General features: G+C 35.7%; 1 protein-coding gene across 1 annotated transcript in view; it reads right to left on the bottom strand.

Moving 5' to 3' along the window:
* Positions 1-14,878, bottom strand: part of FANCC (FA complementation group C) — a 73,624-nt gene extending 58,746 nt beyond the window's left edge. Inside the window, exons 1-3 of the mRNA XM_052778766.1 lie at positions 14,710-14,878; positions 13,026-13,110; positions 7,325-7,419 (exon numbers count right to left, since the gene is read on the bottom strand). Of these exons, the coding sequence (XP_052634726.1) occupies positions 7,325-7,419; positions 13,026-13,110; positions 14,710-14,874 (345 nt within the window). The 5' untranslated portion in view covers positions 14,875-14,878. The remainder of the gene's footprint in view (positions 1-7,324; positions 7,420-13,025; positions 13,111-14,709) is intronic.
* Between the last annotated feature and the right edge of the window lie 1,578 nt (positions 14,879-16,456).

Below are 16,456 nucleotides of genomic sequence, written 5' to 3'. Positions count from 1 at the left end.
GTTGCCATTACTATGTACTGTGAACAACTGTGTCCAGTTCCAAACTTTTCCTCACATACTTGGCAGGCTGCAGTTTAACAAATACATGTAAGCCATATATCCTGCAAAATGAGCTTCCTCCCATAAAACAGACACAGGAAGAAAATATAATTTTCTTATTCTAAGGTCTTAAGACCTTATTGCAGCTTTTCAGTACTTAAAAGGGGCTATTAAGAAAGATGGGGACAAACTCTTTAGTAGGGCCTGTAGCGATAGGACAAGGGGTAATGGTTTTAAACTAAAAGAGGGTAGGTTCAGACTAGATATAAGGGAGAATATTTTTTACGATGAGGGTGGTGAAACACTGGAACAGGTTGCCCAGAGAGGTGGTAGATGTCCCATCCCTGGAAACATTCAAGGTCAGGTTGGATGGGGCTTTGAGCAACCTGATCTAGTTGAAGATGTCCCTGCTCATTGCTGGGGGTTGGACTAGATGATCTTTAAATGTCCCTTCCAACCCAAACTATTCTATGATTCTATAATGAGAATTATGGAGTCTACCTCCCTTTTTCATCTTCCATTTCACATAAAAGCTATTTTGAATACTTTATAATGATGAGAATCCCTGTGTTTCTCAAAGATAATCTAGTCCCCCTCAGTGCCTTCATGATTTACTGTGATGCCTTACTATCCTCATTGTGACAGAAATATTGAGAGTGCTCTGGTAACTCATTCCAAATAGAAGCCAAAATACATGAAAACATGCACACACACATACGTTTCACACTTCTTGACCTTTCTAAACATGACTTCTTTCCAGTTTTTTTCTGAGCTGTTCTCCACAACTTTCCTGTAGTTCCATCAATGTCTACTTTCTAAATTCTTTCTTGTAATAATTCTATTTAAATTCCTATGAAACTTCCTCAGAATTAAATAAATAATCTCACAAAGTCGCAGTAAATCAATGAGCAACTCTTCCCTGGCTGACAAAAGAGAAGTCCACTTAAATCCTAAAATTCTAAGAAATTTCATTTTGCTGAACTCCTGTTTTTATAACAGCGTTGTTTTTCTTCTATTCCTGAATATTGTTGCCTAGCCAAAATAACTCAATGAATTAAACTATTAAGAATGACAAATATGGTAACACCTGATCAGACAGCTGGATGATCCAAGATATGAGCAAAGAAGCACTTGACATCTAAAGAGGAAAGGAAAACCAGACACAAGTGCAAGTTTATAGTGAGAGGTAACTAAGCATTTCAATGCAGGTGCATCTGTCCCAAGCAGTAAATCACAAGCTTTTCCACTTTGAACCATCACTGAGGGACTATCCTTTCAATGTTAATTCATTCAGTCTTAGATATATTGCTACACAGAAAGCAAAGGTCTTGAAAACCAATTTTGCTGAAAATTCTGGCACAGATTCAGAAGTAGGGGTGAAAGGTCAGTGCTTCATTAACTGAACCAACTCAAAATTGTAGTTTAATTAAAAAGTCAAGATGATCATAAAAAAAACCCAGGTCATCCGGAGAACATCACTAAAAATCTCATACAACCTGTGCTTAATTGGCAGTAAATTTCTTGATCTGGCCTATCTGAGGAGTAGCAATCCACTGCAAAACACTTCAGTACAACTTAATATCCCAGACAGAATTCCATCAAATTTAGTCCGAACAAATACAACTTCAAGGTACATCAAAAGGTTGGCATGTGGAGGACAGGTATATATGCCTTGCATTCTTCTGGAAAACAAGACTTCCATTCAGATGCTTTAATGTGTCATCCACGTGTAACAATACTAAAGGGAAAGATCCCACACAGAAGGCCTTGACATTATGTTTTCAGATTTATAACTCAAATTTAAAAAAAAAACAAACCAAAACAAAACAACAAAAAACCTCCACAAAAGCCTTTTTACCAGAAACATTCGAGCATTGCTGTACAAGCAGTGGTTCTACTAAACACGTACCATATTAAACTAATGGTTTTCAAGCATGTTTCCATGTTTGCTATTAAAAAAATAACAAGATGACATTGAAGTTCTGGTATAGCTCTACTTCCCTAAAAAGCAGAGAAACTCCAGTAAGCAAAAGTTGCAGTTTCACTGCAAACACTACATTTGCCAAAATGGAAATCCTTTACCTGAAAAGACTACGTTTGCATTCTCAAAGAGGTACTCTCAAGTGGTGAACTTTGTTCATTGAGTGCTGACAGTGTCCAAAAGAAATAATAATATGGTCTCTGATTTCCATTGCATATATTTGGAAATAAGCGGTGTGCACCACCTTTCCACAAACATTGCTTATCTCAGCAGAAAATTGACAAGTTAAACTCAAAGATGGGGAGGCAAGGGCTGCGAACCATCATTCAAAACCATGATCTTACAGCAGAAACATCTTAGCAACATTCACAAATGATTACTAGATAAGTCAGAGTTTTAGAAGCTTTTTTTTTTTTAAATAAATTTTAGTATTTTCATAGGCACATTATTTTTTACACAGTTCTGTTGAGGAATTAGAAACTCACTAACGAATGCAATAAAATTAAAACTTTCTGAATCAAAATTTTTACATTGATTTGGCATCGTACCGTCCTCAGTTCAAAAATTACACAGAATAACACTGGTAAGAGAAAACACTTATGAAATCTTATGAAAGATAAACCACACAAGTTTCAGTAGGTATTTTTGGAAAAGATAACAAAAATAATTTTACAATTCCAGTGCCATTAAAAATTACTCTTACAAAGAACACCTATTACTTTTGTGGCCATTAATATAATGTGGCCTTGCACAGGATACAGATAACCAAAAGAACTATACATTTCCAGAAAGGAATATTTGGCCAAGCCCAAAAACCACCTCTAAAAACACGTGCCAAGGCTGATAGGCCTTTGACCCCTACGTTTAAGCTATTATGTATACACTGTCTTGTTCCTTTGTATTCTTCTGAGGGAAATTAAAGCATTGAAAAAATCTATCTTAAAAAAAAAAAATTTAAAAAATTAAAATAAGGATTTTAACTGTTCCTGGTTTACCCAGTTTGAAAATGGATGGGCTGTAACATTCTCAGAAGTATGTATGGCCTTCAAAAACTATACAACAAAAGCAGTATTTGAAATAAATTTCAAAGCCATAAAAAATTCATAATCACAGTTTATAAACTGAGAGCAGAGGAGGAGGTGTGACCAAGTTAGTAAAATGGAAATATACTTCAGAAAAGCTCTCTAGTTGCTGCAATGTGATTGTAAGGGTAACCCGCAGTGAAAGGCAGCTGTTCTAGCCCCACCAGACAGAAGCCCATGTTAGAACCACACTTAACTGCACAGCTCCAACTCTGCTTGGAGAAGGCCAGCTGGAGAAACTAAATCACTTTCTTAGAGATTGGTTTCGCCAGGTCAAGACTGATTTCATCAGTGAGAAATCTGTGGCAGCATGTATCTTGGCTTCCTACACTGCATCTGGCTGTATAGAAGACCTATGGAACCTAGATTCCAGCATTAACATTCAGAATAATTAAAAAAAAAGAAAATTCTACCATTTTAATCAGAATCTAATCCTAAAAACACTGCAGTCTACATTGCACATTTTAATTAAAATCCAAGTCATTTCTTTGCACATTTTATTCTTTTAGAGGACTTACAGACCTAGACAATCTTGGTTTCTGAAACTTACTAATAATGTGGTTCAATGGGTAGCTACCCTTCTTGTCATTAAAAACAACACAGTTTTTCTATGACAGTGGCAGGAAAGTTAAAAAGTAAGCAAGCATCAAGTACATTTTTTGCTGCTTTGAAAATGCAGTTTAGTAGCTGAAAACAAAAGACTTAACATCAGCCTTCCTATCAATGACCTTTGTCAAAGATGCACTGAAAGGCCACAAAGTACTCTTTCGGAACTCACACTTGCTGTGACAAAAAGCAAGGTGTGATTTAATAGCCAATGTACATAGCTATAAAAACAAAGGAAAGAAGAATATTCACCACTAACTTGACGGAATAATATTATTGCACAATCAGATACAATTTTACATTTTGGGAGGAAAATTTTCATGTAAGCCACATTTAAAATCAATAAAATTAGGAAGCAACCTTAAAAAGGTTTGTTGTTGCTGTTAAACAGTTAATAGTAAGCAGGTAAAGTTGTCTATTTCCGTTACACACCCCTCCTCATTTTTTGGTTTTTTTGGGTGGAGTTTTTTTGGTTGGTTGGTTTTCTTTGCTTTTTTACATTTTCTTTCTTCTATGATGAACTAAATGTAAACCCACAGGTCCCAATGTATTTGATGCATGCTGGCATACACAGTGAACTACTTTACCTTTATAAAAACTGAGCATTCCTCCTCAGTGTATGTTGAAATATTAAGGAGATAAAATTAACTCTCAGCTGCAGGGCCAAAGGACGAGGCTACTGGGAAGGTCACTTCCACAGAAGCTGAACAGCAGTTCCTATATGTAAACCCCTTTTCCATGACTCCTGTGTCAGTGTGTATGGACTGACACAGAGCCCCGTTCTGTGTGGCCATGGATGGCTTTCCATCCATACCCTCTAGGTAGAGCTTAAATACCTTGGGTAATCTCCCATTTCATTCGAAGTACAGGCAAGTTTTCTGTAATACTAAAAGCCTTTTAAGGAGCATTCAAATTTCAGAGCTTTATTTAGAATTAATTTCTGGATTTCAATTCCCTTTACTATCATGTAGCCACAAAACTACCTTCCTCTGCACCCCCAAGAATTTGTTTCAACTATATATTTTAGACTTTTGGCCATTTTTTCCATAGTGTACCACAGTGTATTTGGCATCTTCTCCACCAGACAGTGAATATCCCTGCTGTAAAGAGCTCCCACCACATTATAAACAAGGCTGAGGTCAGAGCAAACCACTGCAGAGGCTGGTCATCCAGTCAGTATGAAAACAGCTGATGTAAACCTCAAATTACGGCTCTCATCGCAAATGTGTCTTGATCCCTTTCTGTGACAATGTTTTGAGACACATATAATATGGAAAATAAAGCAGTTTAGGAGGAAACAATGTTAAGTATGCACTAGGTGTGTCAACTTACTGTATGGTTTTTTTTTTTTAAATATAAATCATTATCACACATGGCAAAAGAAAGCCTTCAAGAGTAGCAAAATATCTAACTTGGGTTCTTCTGTACAGACAAGCGTGATATCACAGCTGCTGGTGACTGCAATTACAATGATGATTAGGAAAAGGAGATAATACCACTTTTTTCAAAAAGCTTTGTGATGATGCACACTGGACAGTAAGAAACCAAGAAGAAATTCTAACAACTATAGAAAACAATTTAATAACACCCTTTCTTTTAATCTCAACTTCTGCATCCTTATGCTGTGCATTTTACAACCTCCCTTACTTATCCTTTTTGTTTTAATTAGAAGTTTTCCAAGAGCTCTTTCTTTCCCTCCCATCAAAATATGAACATATTACATTTCAGAGCATATTACGCTACACACATGTTAGGCAACTAGGGAGGTGCTGAACGATAAAAATAGCTAGTAAGACATGTTTGTGCTTTGAACTCCTCCATGCCCTCTTCCCTATCACTTTTAGGTTAATTCTTGACCCATCAAGTCACAATGACTATTAGGGTTGGTTCACACACACAGAGCGGGTGGAAAAATTCCTGCAGACTACAGTGGGACTTGAATCAAATGCTTACATGTTAGCCCCAACCTAAGGCAGCTTCACGTGGCAGTGCTGCCAAAAGCAGCAGTCCCACCTTCACCCATCCCCAACTGTTTGTTCTTGTTTACTTGATACTTTTTCTTATATCAGCAACACCATCAGTTCAGTTACATCAATCAGATAAGGCAACTGATCTAGATTAAAACAAATGGGGTTTTCCCTCCCAGAAACGGAAGCTATCTGTAGAACATTGGGTACAACTCTTCCTCACCACTTAAGATCATTAATGAATATGCTGCCGCTTATAGCAAATAAAATGACAAATTTTGCCCTGTTTGATAACTAAATGCATGCTATTGTGCATCTCCTATGTCATTATGAAGAATATATCCAACCAGCAAGACTACATTAGAAAAGGCAGAAATTTTTTTGCATCAATTCACTTTGGTATTCAAGCATTGCCACACTGTGAATTCCAAGTATACTAACCTCAGGAAAAGCCTCCTGAAAAAGGTTAAAGACAGAAGGAAAATAAGGGTGATTTATTTAGTATTAAGTTGTTGAGAATTTCATGGCGTGTGGTACAACCCACCAAATAGGTACCTACAGGCACATAAGGGCATCTGAAAATTTGTGAGAAATTCCTGTTGAGATTACTCCACCTAAATCAAAATACTACACAGTTGAATACAGTTATTTACCAACACAAACATCTGCAGTACCATTACCTATTTTATAATAATTTGTACATCCTAGTATTACATGCATAGCTAGATAAACTGACATGTACAAAGTCAACTAGTAAGAAAGAAATGAACTACTTAGAGAAGCCAAAGAGTATCTTCAGCTTTAGCAGACACATACATAAATACTGATCTGGCTGCTACATTCTCACTAGTTGTGAGGACTATAAGATATAAAAAAAATACATTAGCAACGTCATTAATATTTTTAACCATATTTTGATATGGACCCTGAAGAATGCAAGGACATAAAACCAACAACACTGCACCCCAAATTGCTATTCAGCAATGCAAAGCATTAAGCATCAATATGCAGCAAGTTATTCACATGCTGATGTGCTTTGCTAGTTCAGTGTGGAAATATGTAAAATATGAACAGATGTGCCATGCAAAACCCTAAATTTGGGATTAAAGTTAAGGACTCATTATTCCTTAAGTCACTAAATATAAATCTGCACACGTACTACCCCTCCCCTCTGACAGCCTTTGAAGAAAGTTTGGATACAATTAAATTCTTCACAGGCAGGAGATTAAACAAAAGCAAAAAAGAATAAAATTAAAGAGCAAATATAAGCTGTTTTCAAAACAAACTATGGCATTTCTCCAGGTTATTTACTTTATCCTAATTTAAAGGTTCTTTTTTTTTTTTTTCTAGTAACGCTTCCCTTCTGCTTTGTGGTCATTGCTCACTATTCACAGTTACTAGACTTGGTGAATCTACTAGGTTAAAAGCCATCAAAACTACCCACTTTAAAATGCCACATCTTTTCAATATTTAAAATGGCAGACTAGCACTGACTGTTACAATTAGAGTGATATATACATCAACACAATATTTATGCAAGTTGTGTTTGGAGCAGTTTCTTAAATGACAGTGTCTCTATGTTATAGATGTAGCACCTTTAAATAATCAATTTAATTCAAAGCAGTGCTGGGAAGGATCCATTCACTTACCCGTATCCAGCTGTTGGCCTTCAATTCCACAGGGTTCTGTGGTTCACTGCTGTATAGACAACATAAGCACCACATCAGAGTCTTCTGGCTTTCATCTGCAGGAAAAAAAGCAAATAAGGATACATTTAGAGAAAAAAAAAAGAAAAATCAAAACATAGACAGAATTACACACAACAATCCCTATTCATCCACAAAACTAAAGCCCTAAATATCAGTCTCAACTCATGCTTCTATTCTACCAGATTCACACGACGCACTTAATGTTATTTAAATGTAGTTCTTGTGTAATCATTGCCTTCAATAGCAGTTTAAAAGGTATCAAAGAGTTCAAAATACATACAATATTTAGATAGTCTGAAGAAACATGCATGACCTAGTGATTCATTTCCATAAATAACACTTGAAGCTATCATCAGGAACTTTAAATTCAGTGTCTAAATAATATCATTAATAATAAACAACAATCAACAGTAGCAAAATAGTTATTACATTGTGTCCAAAGCTTGCACAACTAAAGAATGCTCATTTCTGAAAAAGTTAAGTTTGTGAAGTATGAAATCATTCATAACAAGAATGTAAAACATCAAGTTTTCTGTGCATTTCTGCAGACAGCAGAATAGCTAAATGCTGATGGAAAAAAATCCTATCGAGATTTTCTGTTCAGGATCAGACCGGGTTTTACTTAATTCTAACCCACTGTTGGAAATTAGTTGCCTTCTCTAAAAACCTACTATACTGAGCAATACTGACACTGCTCAGATGCACAGATACTATTATAGAGGAGCTGATTATTTGGAGTAAACAGCTGAAGAGCCATTTAACTCATGATTATTTCCCACAACTTTGTTTTCAATAGACTTTTTTTTTTAATGTTCTTTGGCAGATACAAAGGGTCTCTACACTGAATTTCATCCCAGAATAAAGTTGCATGATTGTAAAAAAATTTATGAAAACTGGATGTAGTATTGTAGCTCTGATATAATACTTAGTAAGTAAAAATAATACAAACATGTAATACCACATGAGTTTTAGAAATTATATTAGGAGACAATTTGATTATCAAGCTCAACAAGTGATTTCTTTTGTTTTCTGTGTATTTGTTATACAGGATGTAATAAACAATATTATTTAGAAGTGCTTTGTTGGCCAAGCCTGAAGAAAAAAGAAAAGCTCCATTAAGTAATGCCTGTATTTTCACCAGGTGATCAGAGAAGTTAATATTGATTTAAACCAGTATTCCTCAATAAATGTCCAACAAGCCTGTAGGCCATTACTGGCCTCCCACTGACTAACATCTCTGCACAGAAATGGTTTCTCAAACACACGCATTTAACTGACTGCAATTTGGGGTATTCTGCCATTGTGTGTTTGGGGATTTTTTTTTTTAATATGGATTTTTACAAGACTAATCATTTCCTAGGTTGTTTAAGATTGGAGTTAAAGGAGACATCTTGCAAACTGCTCAGCAGATATTCAAAGTATCATTATACTTTGATTGTAACTACATCCAACTAGCATTCAGACATCAGCACTCAGAGGCAACTCTATCTCCTTAAAAAAACATTTCACCTAAACTCTGATATGACATTGTATGGGAGGAAAAAGAAACAAATACTGTTTTCTTTGTTTAAACGACTAAATGATAGCCATTTGCTTCCTGGAAAATGAAGATTTTAAACATTATTAATTACTAGTACAAAAATTTAGTCTGTTTATAAAGTCTGGCTTTTGAGATAATTGTCAATTATATGAATTATATTTTAAAAACATCAAACTATATAGAAAGAGATGGGGCAGGAGGGGGGGTGAAATCAAATCCAACTCGCCTATCCCGAAGTATACATAGTTCAAGTGTTCCTTCTCTTGACTCATCCTATTTGTATCCAGTACGCCTATCCAGTATGCCATTAAGTCATTTTATTTAAGTTATGGTTTTCTTTTGACCTAAAAAAATAAAGGAAAGAGGTGAAAAAAATGCATGTAACTGCTTAATTAGACTTCTGGATGAGAAGACTTTTTGCTACACGTGATGACTTGCTGCATACTATTAAGTGAATTGCATATATTGTTGCCTGTCAAAAATGTAAATCAGTATGATGAAAGCTAAAATGATAAAAATAAAGCTTAGATAAATGATATATTGGTGTACTTTGCCAGCATAATGAGTTTACACAGATTTAGCTAGATACATTCAAATCTCAACCTATGTGAAACCAACTTATATTGGTGTCATAGCTATGCCAACAGTTCTTTAAAAATAAGAGACTTGTACAGCTTCACAGTTTTACCAGTCAAAATTACTTTTTGGCTACAATCAAAACCAAAGTAGCCTCCCATAGATCTGTGAAAAGTAGGAAAGGGACCATACAGTCGTCTTGCTGAAGTACCCAATGACACTCTGAGGATCACCCTCAGGTTCACTGTTTTTTTTTTTCACAACTGCTTTGGAACTGGGGATGAAAGATGGGAAGATTAAGAATAAGGTGGGACAGATCCTAATAATAATTATGGCAGATGCAAAAGATAACAACATCAAAAGACCAAACACAGAGCCACAGAAAACCTGCGTGGTGGGTTTTTTCCTCCCATTTTTCTAGTAACTGTGATCCCGTGGAAAACATACCATCATGGTATGCACTGAAAACCATTTTCAGGATAGGAACAAAGGCATTTGATCTTATTATGGCATGAAAGAATGCTCACTACCCAAATAAATACCTAACTAATACATCCAGAGGAACAAAATTAGTAACTCAAAGATGGAAATTATGTCCCCCAAAAGGTCACCAACTATCTGCTGGACTTCTTAAGTAGGTTAATGTTGTAACTCCAACTAAAGGAATGAAAATCTTCTGTAGGAAATTTAAGACAGCGTGGAAGCTGTTTTGTAAAAAATAAAAAACCAACAACAAACAAACAAAAGCCCAAACCTTTATGATTAATCAGATTGCATTTATTCCCTGCCAGTCTCACATCAAAAATAAATAAAATTAAAAAAAAGAAAGAAAAAAAAAAGAAAAAAAAAAGGCAATGTTTTTCTCTTAACACAGTGTGGTCTCAATCATCCTATGATACAGTTAGTTTATAAATACCCTGTCATGAATGGGGCCAGATGCAAGGAACTAATAAGAAAACCCTAATCTTACAGCCAGAAATATTCTTTTTAGAGCTTGTTGTAAAATTTTATTGAAATATATCAGAAAATGTTGATTAGCTAAGCTGAACTTTCTGTGGAAATGAATGCATACATAAGCATGCACACTCACACACATATACTGACATACAGAGCCACCAAGAAATACCCTAGCATTTATAGTGTTAGTTTGGGATTCAAGACATATAGGCTCAAAACTCAAACCAGGAGGGTCCTACTGAGAAGATAATCCCCCAGCCCACAGAAAAAACATTGGAATTCCTCACCAAGACTGAATTCCTCATGTATCCCTTGTGATTTAGGACCACAAGTACAGCCATGAGATTTTCTTCGGTCGTGCTTCCTTCACATTAGCGTTCTAAATAAAGCTAACTTGGTCACCTCCTGCTCAGGAGTGTTTATGAGGAGATTATTTTCCCTTGGAGACCACACTTCCTGCACTGAGTGGTCAGCCATGTCAGCTTCCAGCACCAACAGACATTCATCTAAGGTGATAGGTATTGTGGTTTGGACATGATGCAGAAGTATAATGTTTTTCCTCCTCCATTCATTAGTATGAAAGACTGAATTGAACAAAATTAGTCCCTTCTACTGTGAGGGTGGCCTGGTCTCAGACATATGCCTGAATGAGCTATTTATCCAAATGAGAAATTACATGAAACCCACTTAAGAGTCAGCATCTGCTACAGCCAGCACTATCTTAAAGAATATCTTCAGAACTAGTGCCAAACAAAATGAAAATCTGCTGAATCTAAAACACCAGCAGTCCAAAAAGTGCTCAGGTGGCTCTATAAAGAGGAAATGGTGGGAATGTATAAGCAGACATCTCCAGGCCTATTGATGTCAGAAAATCTCCTTGAGTCATCTTTAAGCATTAAAGTGAAGGATTCCATTTTGAGCAAGTGAGGTTCTCTGAATTCGCTTGCCTGCAACTTTGAGACCAAAAAAGCCTGTAGTAAAACTGCGTTCTCTTGCAATCTTCAGAGGTAATGATCAACTTGCAGAAAAAGTGCTTTTCTTGCTTTACAAAATGCTGAGGGATCCCAAAGAAGAGGAAAGAAGCAGAGGAAACCAAGAATGTATTCCTGCGATTGTTGTGAAGAGGAGTCAAAAGCAGAAACACATGGCTTTCAACTTTGATGAAAAATATAGATGAAGCTACTTTCTATATGACAATATACTGTCAGCTCAGAAAAACTGATGGTGCAAAGGCTTGCATATTCCAAAAAAAATTAGAAGAAAAGCATGTGCATAAACGTAAACATCAACAGTTATGGAACGATAATTAAAAAGAGAACCTCTCCATTGTAAAAATAAGTCTATAAAGTATGAAAATCCTTTTCTCAAAAGGTGCCATAAAAGCACATGTTTGCTGCTCTCCGACAGCAGTCTATGTTTAAATCTATGGTTCCTTCCCAAATTTTCCTTTCAGAAGGGAAGTGCTGACATAACACACACCTAGCATGTGTTTTGCAGACAAGTTCATTCTGCCTGTGCTTGGAGCTGACTAGAAGATAAAGCCAAACCATAAGACATATCACTTTAGCCTAATGCTGTGCTTGACTTCAAAAAGTCCTTCCAGGTGAACACAGAAATTGTCCTTTCCTGCATTTCCCCAAAAGGAAGCATAAAGGAGAAGAGACAAAATGTGACTTTTTTTTTGTAGTTGTAGTAGTAGCAGAAGACTGGCAAAAGATTATTTTAAGGGGCTCACAGAGAAGCTCAAAATTAGTTTTCTGCTTAAAAGTACATCCCAGTCATTTATCAACATATCAACATCTCACTTCCTGAAAAATGCACTGGAACTGCTGGTGAGGTAGCACAGGTAGTGTGTCCTCCCTCCCAACAGTTCTCCTGTCCCTAATTTCTTTTGTGTTCTTTATTCTCACCTACACACATGTATGCTACCAGTAAGAGGCTTTTGGCTTTTCATATGCTTTTTTCCTATGTCACCACTTTACTGTTTTGCTTTTGATTCTATGTGTATTTTCACTAGTTTGCAAGATGGGGAAAACACACATTCAGAATAAACTCAATAAAAACAAACACAATCAGAACTTGGTAGAGCTAATAAACACTAATAAAAAACCAAACCAAGTATCAGAAAAATTAATTCTTCTATATTAGAGTATATAATACAGTATTCTGATGTATAACTGGAAGAAAATTCTGTGGAAAGTAATCTGAAACACTAGATTTTGTACATTTTAAGAACCTAACAAAAATGTAATTAATATAACAAGAAAATAAGAAAAACAGAAATCATGATGCACAAACACTCACTGGGTTTAAAATCTACTGCTCTGAAGTCAAGATTCTGTAGCTAATCCATGAAATTAATTAGCTCCAAAAGTAAATTTAAGATTTCTCAACGCCACATATTTTAAATAACTTGGCTAACCTTTTCATCTCAAAATTTTACTTAAGTAAAAAAGAATGCTGTGTTTTTATGGAAAAAAATCAAAGTATATAACAAGTTGTATTCTCCTAATTCCTATAGAATAAAGTTTATGGAACTGCTGCAGAAATACCATTACATGTTCTTACCATTTCCTATAACAAAAGGATTCCAACAAAGCCTTCCTAGAAGCTGGCCAATTAAAGGGAACTGCTGGATTGCTACAATAGAATCCTGTTAAAACATAAAAACAAACAAAAAGATAATATACTGCACATCAAAAGTAGGTTAGGAGAACTGTTAATGATATAGATTGTTGTAAATAACAATCCCAATGGTTTTGCCGTGAAATGCTCTGGAAGCAAAACACCTGCGGGTATGTAATAAAAGCAGAACTTCCAGAAATTGGTTATAATGTCGTAATTCAAGCAAGCTAAAGCTTAAGTAATTAATTTCTTCACCTAATGCTTAATTATGGTAGAAAATTTGTTAATTTGCCTCACATCCAATAATCAGAAAACAGCATTGGTAACCAAAATTTCATGATAATAAAAGCACAATTAAGCTGTGTTTTTGTTGATCCTCATTGCTTTAATATACTGTCTCACAGAGTTTCTGAAGAAATTAATACTTACTATGGCACAAAACTAAGTATCTTTCTCTTACTTTGCTTGCTTTTTTTAAATTAACTTACATAATGACTAGCCAGTAACAAACTGCAATTTAACTTTTAACCAAATAGAAAGCAGCTTCATTATAAAAGTAGTAGACAATGTAGTTTATATACAATCCTGTGTAGTCAGTCTTATTTTTCCATTTTTGTAGCTTTACTATCTAATAAATGAACACTTTTAAAAACTGTGCTGTGCTGAGGTAACATGCAAGTATCAGGAACAATAACCATCTCCTGCTGCTGCAATAAATTCCTTACATTTGCCTCACGTTCGGGGCTAGCCCTAGACTTTCTGGGGCCATATTCACAAGGTCCATTTCAGGCCAAGCCTCAGATTACTTGAAGTAGCAACACTTAAAATAGATTTTTTTTCCCCTATTAAGAAAAGACATATATAAATATGGGAAGAAACAGCACTCCCCCAAAATCTTTTATTTAAAAGTTAAATTCAGTTCAGAAAAAAAACCCCAACTCTGCAGTCTTCAGATAAGACTATTTAAATAGAAGTACTTCCATAAGAAGTCAGCCTTATGCCATAATGCAATATTTCTAAAGCTAATTATACTGAATACATATGCTGAAAAAGCCATGCTCAAAAAAACATATACACAACTAAACATATAAACAACTAAATTTACTTTTTAAAAAAAGCACTCTAGTGAGTGCAGATGGTAATTACTAAACAGAACAGCCGGCAGCATATGCCAATGATCTGACCATGCTGCTAGAATTCACTATGTGTGCCACAGCACTGGGGTTAACGTGTCAACAGACTCTCCAAGATTTAAAGGATCAGTTACAGTTTTGCATGTTAAGACCTTTAAATAATCCAATTTATGACCTGACAACCAGAATCAAATTCTTGTTTATTTTAAAGAGTTTTTTAAAGAGGCTAGAGCATTGGCTGGGAAATCTCACGTGACAACAACCAATCAAGAAGAAAAAGCTCCTTTCACAATAAATCAGGGAAACAGGAAGCACACTCTTGTTTGCATTACCTGTGACAGTTTCCCCAATTTGCCTTTCTGATCCAGCAATACATTAGGTCAATAACACAAACCTCTTTGCCACTGTTAGCTTCTGGTTTTGTCAAAACATGGTGCAGATTGTTTCCAAGGTTGCCTTCAAAACAGGTCACTCTTCCTTTTAAAGCCACTTACCATACGTTTTAAAATTTCATAAATCTGATGTAGAAACTTCTGGAGCTGGGGCAGGTGAAGGCACACATCCTTCTGGGATTCCAGCGTGGTGGCTTGACCCCATTCAATAGCTTTATCCAACCAATATTCAAAGTTCAGTTTGGGCATGGTAGTGCCCTGGGCCATTCCACAATCCTGAAACAAAGATTGTAACTCTGCATCAGGCAGCACTAAACACTGGCTTCAAACCAAGAATGAAAATGGGAAGAAGGATTTCTGTTAGCTTTTCTTGTGTTCGCATGTGAAGGGGGGTGGTGAGGGGTGTCTGTGTTTACATCTCATAAGGGTGCCCATTTTCTCTGTAGTAATAAGAGGGTAAAATAATAACCCCATTGTGACAAAGTAGCAAAGAGGGCACAGTAATCAGTAAATTACCTTAGAATGTACCACCCATCTGTGTCTCAGGCTTTTATTATCTGAATTTGTCATCACCAATATTTCACTCAAAGAACATTGAATAATATGAGTGTGCGTATATTTAGAATGCTTTGCATGATGAAAAATTGAAAATGCCTGTTTCAAGATAAATGAAAGCATTAAAACAAGGCTCAATCAAAACAAAAGGGGTTAGGGGGCCTTTGCCTGTAATTTCTACATTTGTACTTGATCATTAGTTTTAAGTGCAAAAAGAGTATTCTTAAAGGAAACTAATAAAATTAGTATTTCAGCTCAGTTTTTCCCTGTATTATTATACAAAGGAGAGGGAAAAAATATAACCACATGTAGCTTTACATATAACTCAGTTCTGAATAAAAGCTGTACCATATATAATCTATATCCAATGGCATATTTTGCTGTAAAAACTGGGTCTTTGAGAGATGAACATTATTGCCAAGCCAGAATGTTAAAAGCAAACCAAATTGCCCCTGTAAAAGACACCAAAAACAAATCCCCCACATTTTTTTCTGCTTTGCTATTATATTTTTCGTTGGCAGAAGGACAGAGAATAGCACAGCAGGCACTACAACAACCTTTAAATCTCTCTGAAAGAAAGAAACACTTTATAGGCTGAAAGAGCAAACGAACTCTTGCAGCCAATCAATCATTGTTCTGTCAAGACTGTAAAGACAACTGTCAATTAACACAAATGTTTTCAGAAATGAACTGTTGCCCACCTGGAGACAAATTCAGACACTCAGAGATGCAACAGAAATCAGTGAATATTTATCTTTATAAGATACAGACCAAAAAAAAAAACCCCTGAACCTGAGCAGCAACCCTGTAAATCAAGCTTGCTTTACACAGCTAAGCCTTACAATCACATCACTTACATAGCATGGTAATCTGAGCCAGATAAAAATCTGAAGATCATTAATAAACTTGTTTAATTTCTATGAGTAATAAATAAATAAATAACCCATAGTGAATCACAACTATTATTTGACTTTGGATCCTGTCCAGCAAAAAAAAGTAAGGTAAAGCTGTTGGCTTGCCAGAGTTCAATGCGTATTTGCCTTAAACATGTTCAAAGTAATGTAAGCAAAGCCAATGCTTGTGTTCTTTATTACACTTCCGTTTCTACCTGCAGCTGTTGTTGTCAGCAGAACTCTTAACGGACCTGTGCAGTGCCAAGATCCTACTGATCTTCTATGAGTATCAAAAACAGGCTAGGAGACTTCATCACCATAGCTCGCTGAAGTGACATAGGTCAAATAGCCAGAAGCAATTAGCCATCAAACACTCTTACCATCACAGTGACATAATAAAG

The sequence above is a fragment of the Harpia harpyja genome, chromosome Z, assembly GCF_026419915.1.
Source record: "Harpia harpyja isolate bHarHar1 chromosome Z, bHarHar1 primary haplotype, whole genome shotgun sequence".
Taxonomy (NCBI): Eukaryota; Metazoa; Chordata; class Aves; order Accipitriformes; family Accipitridae; genus Harpia; species Harpia harpyja.
Note: the sequence above shows the minus strand (reverse complement) of the source record. Positions and strands in the feature narration are given on the sequence as shown.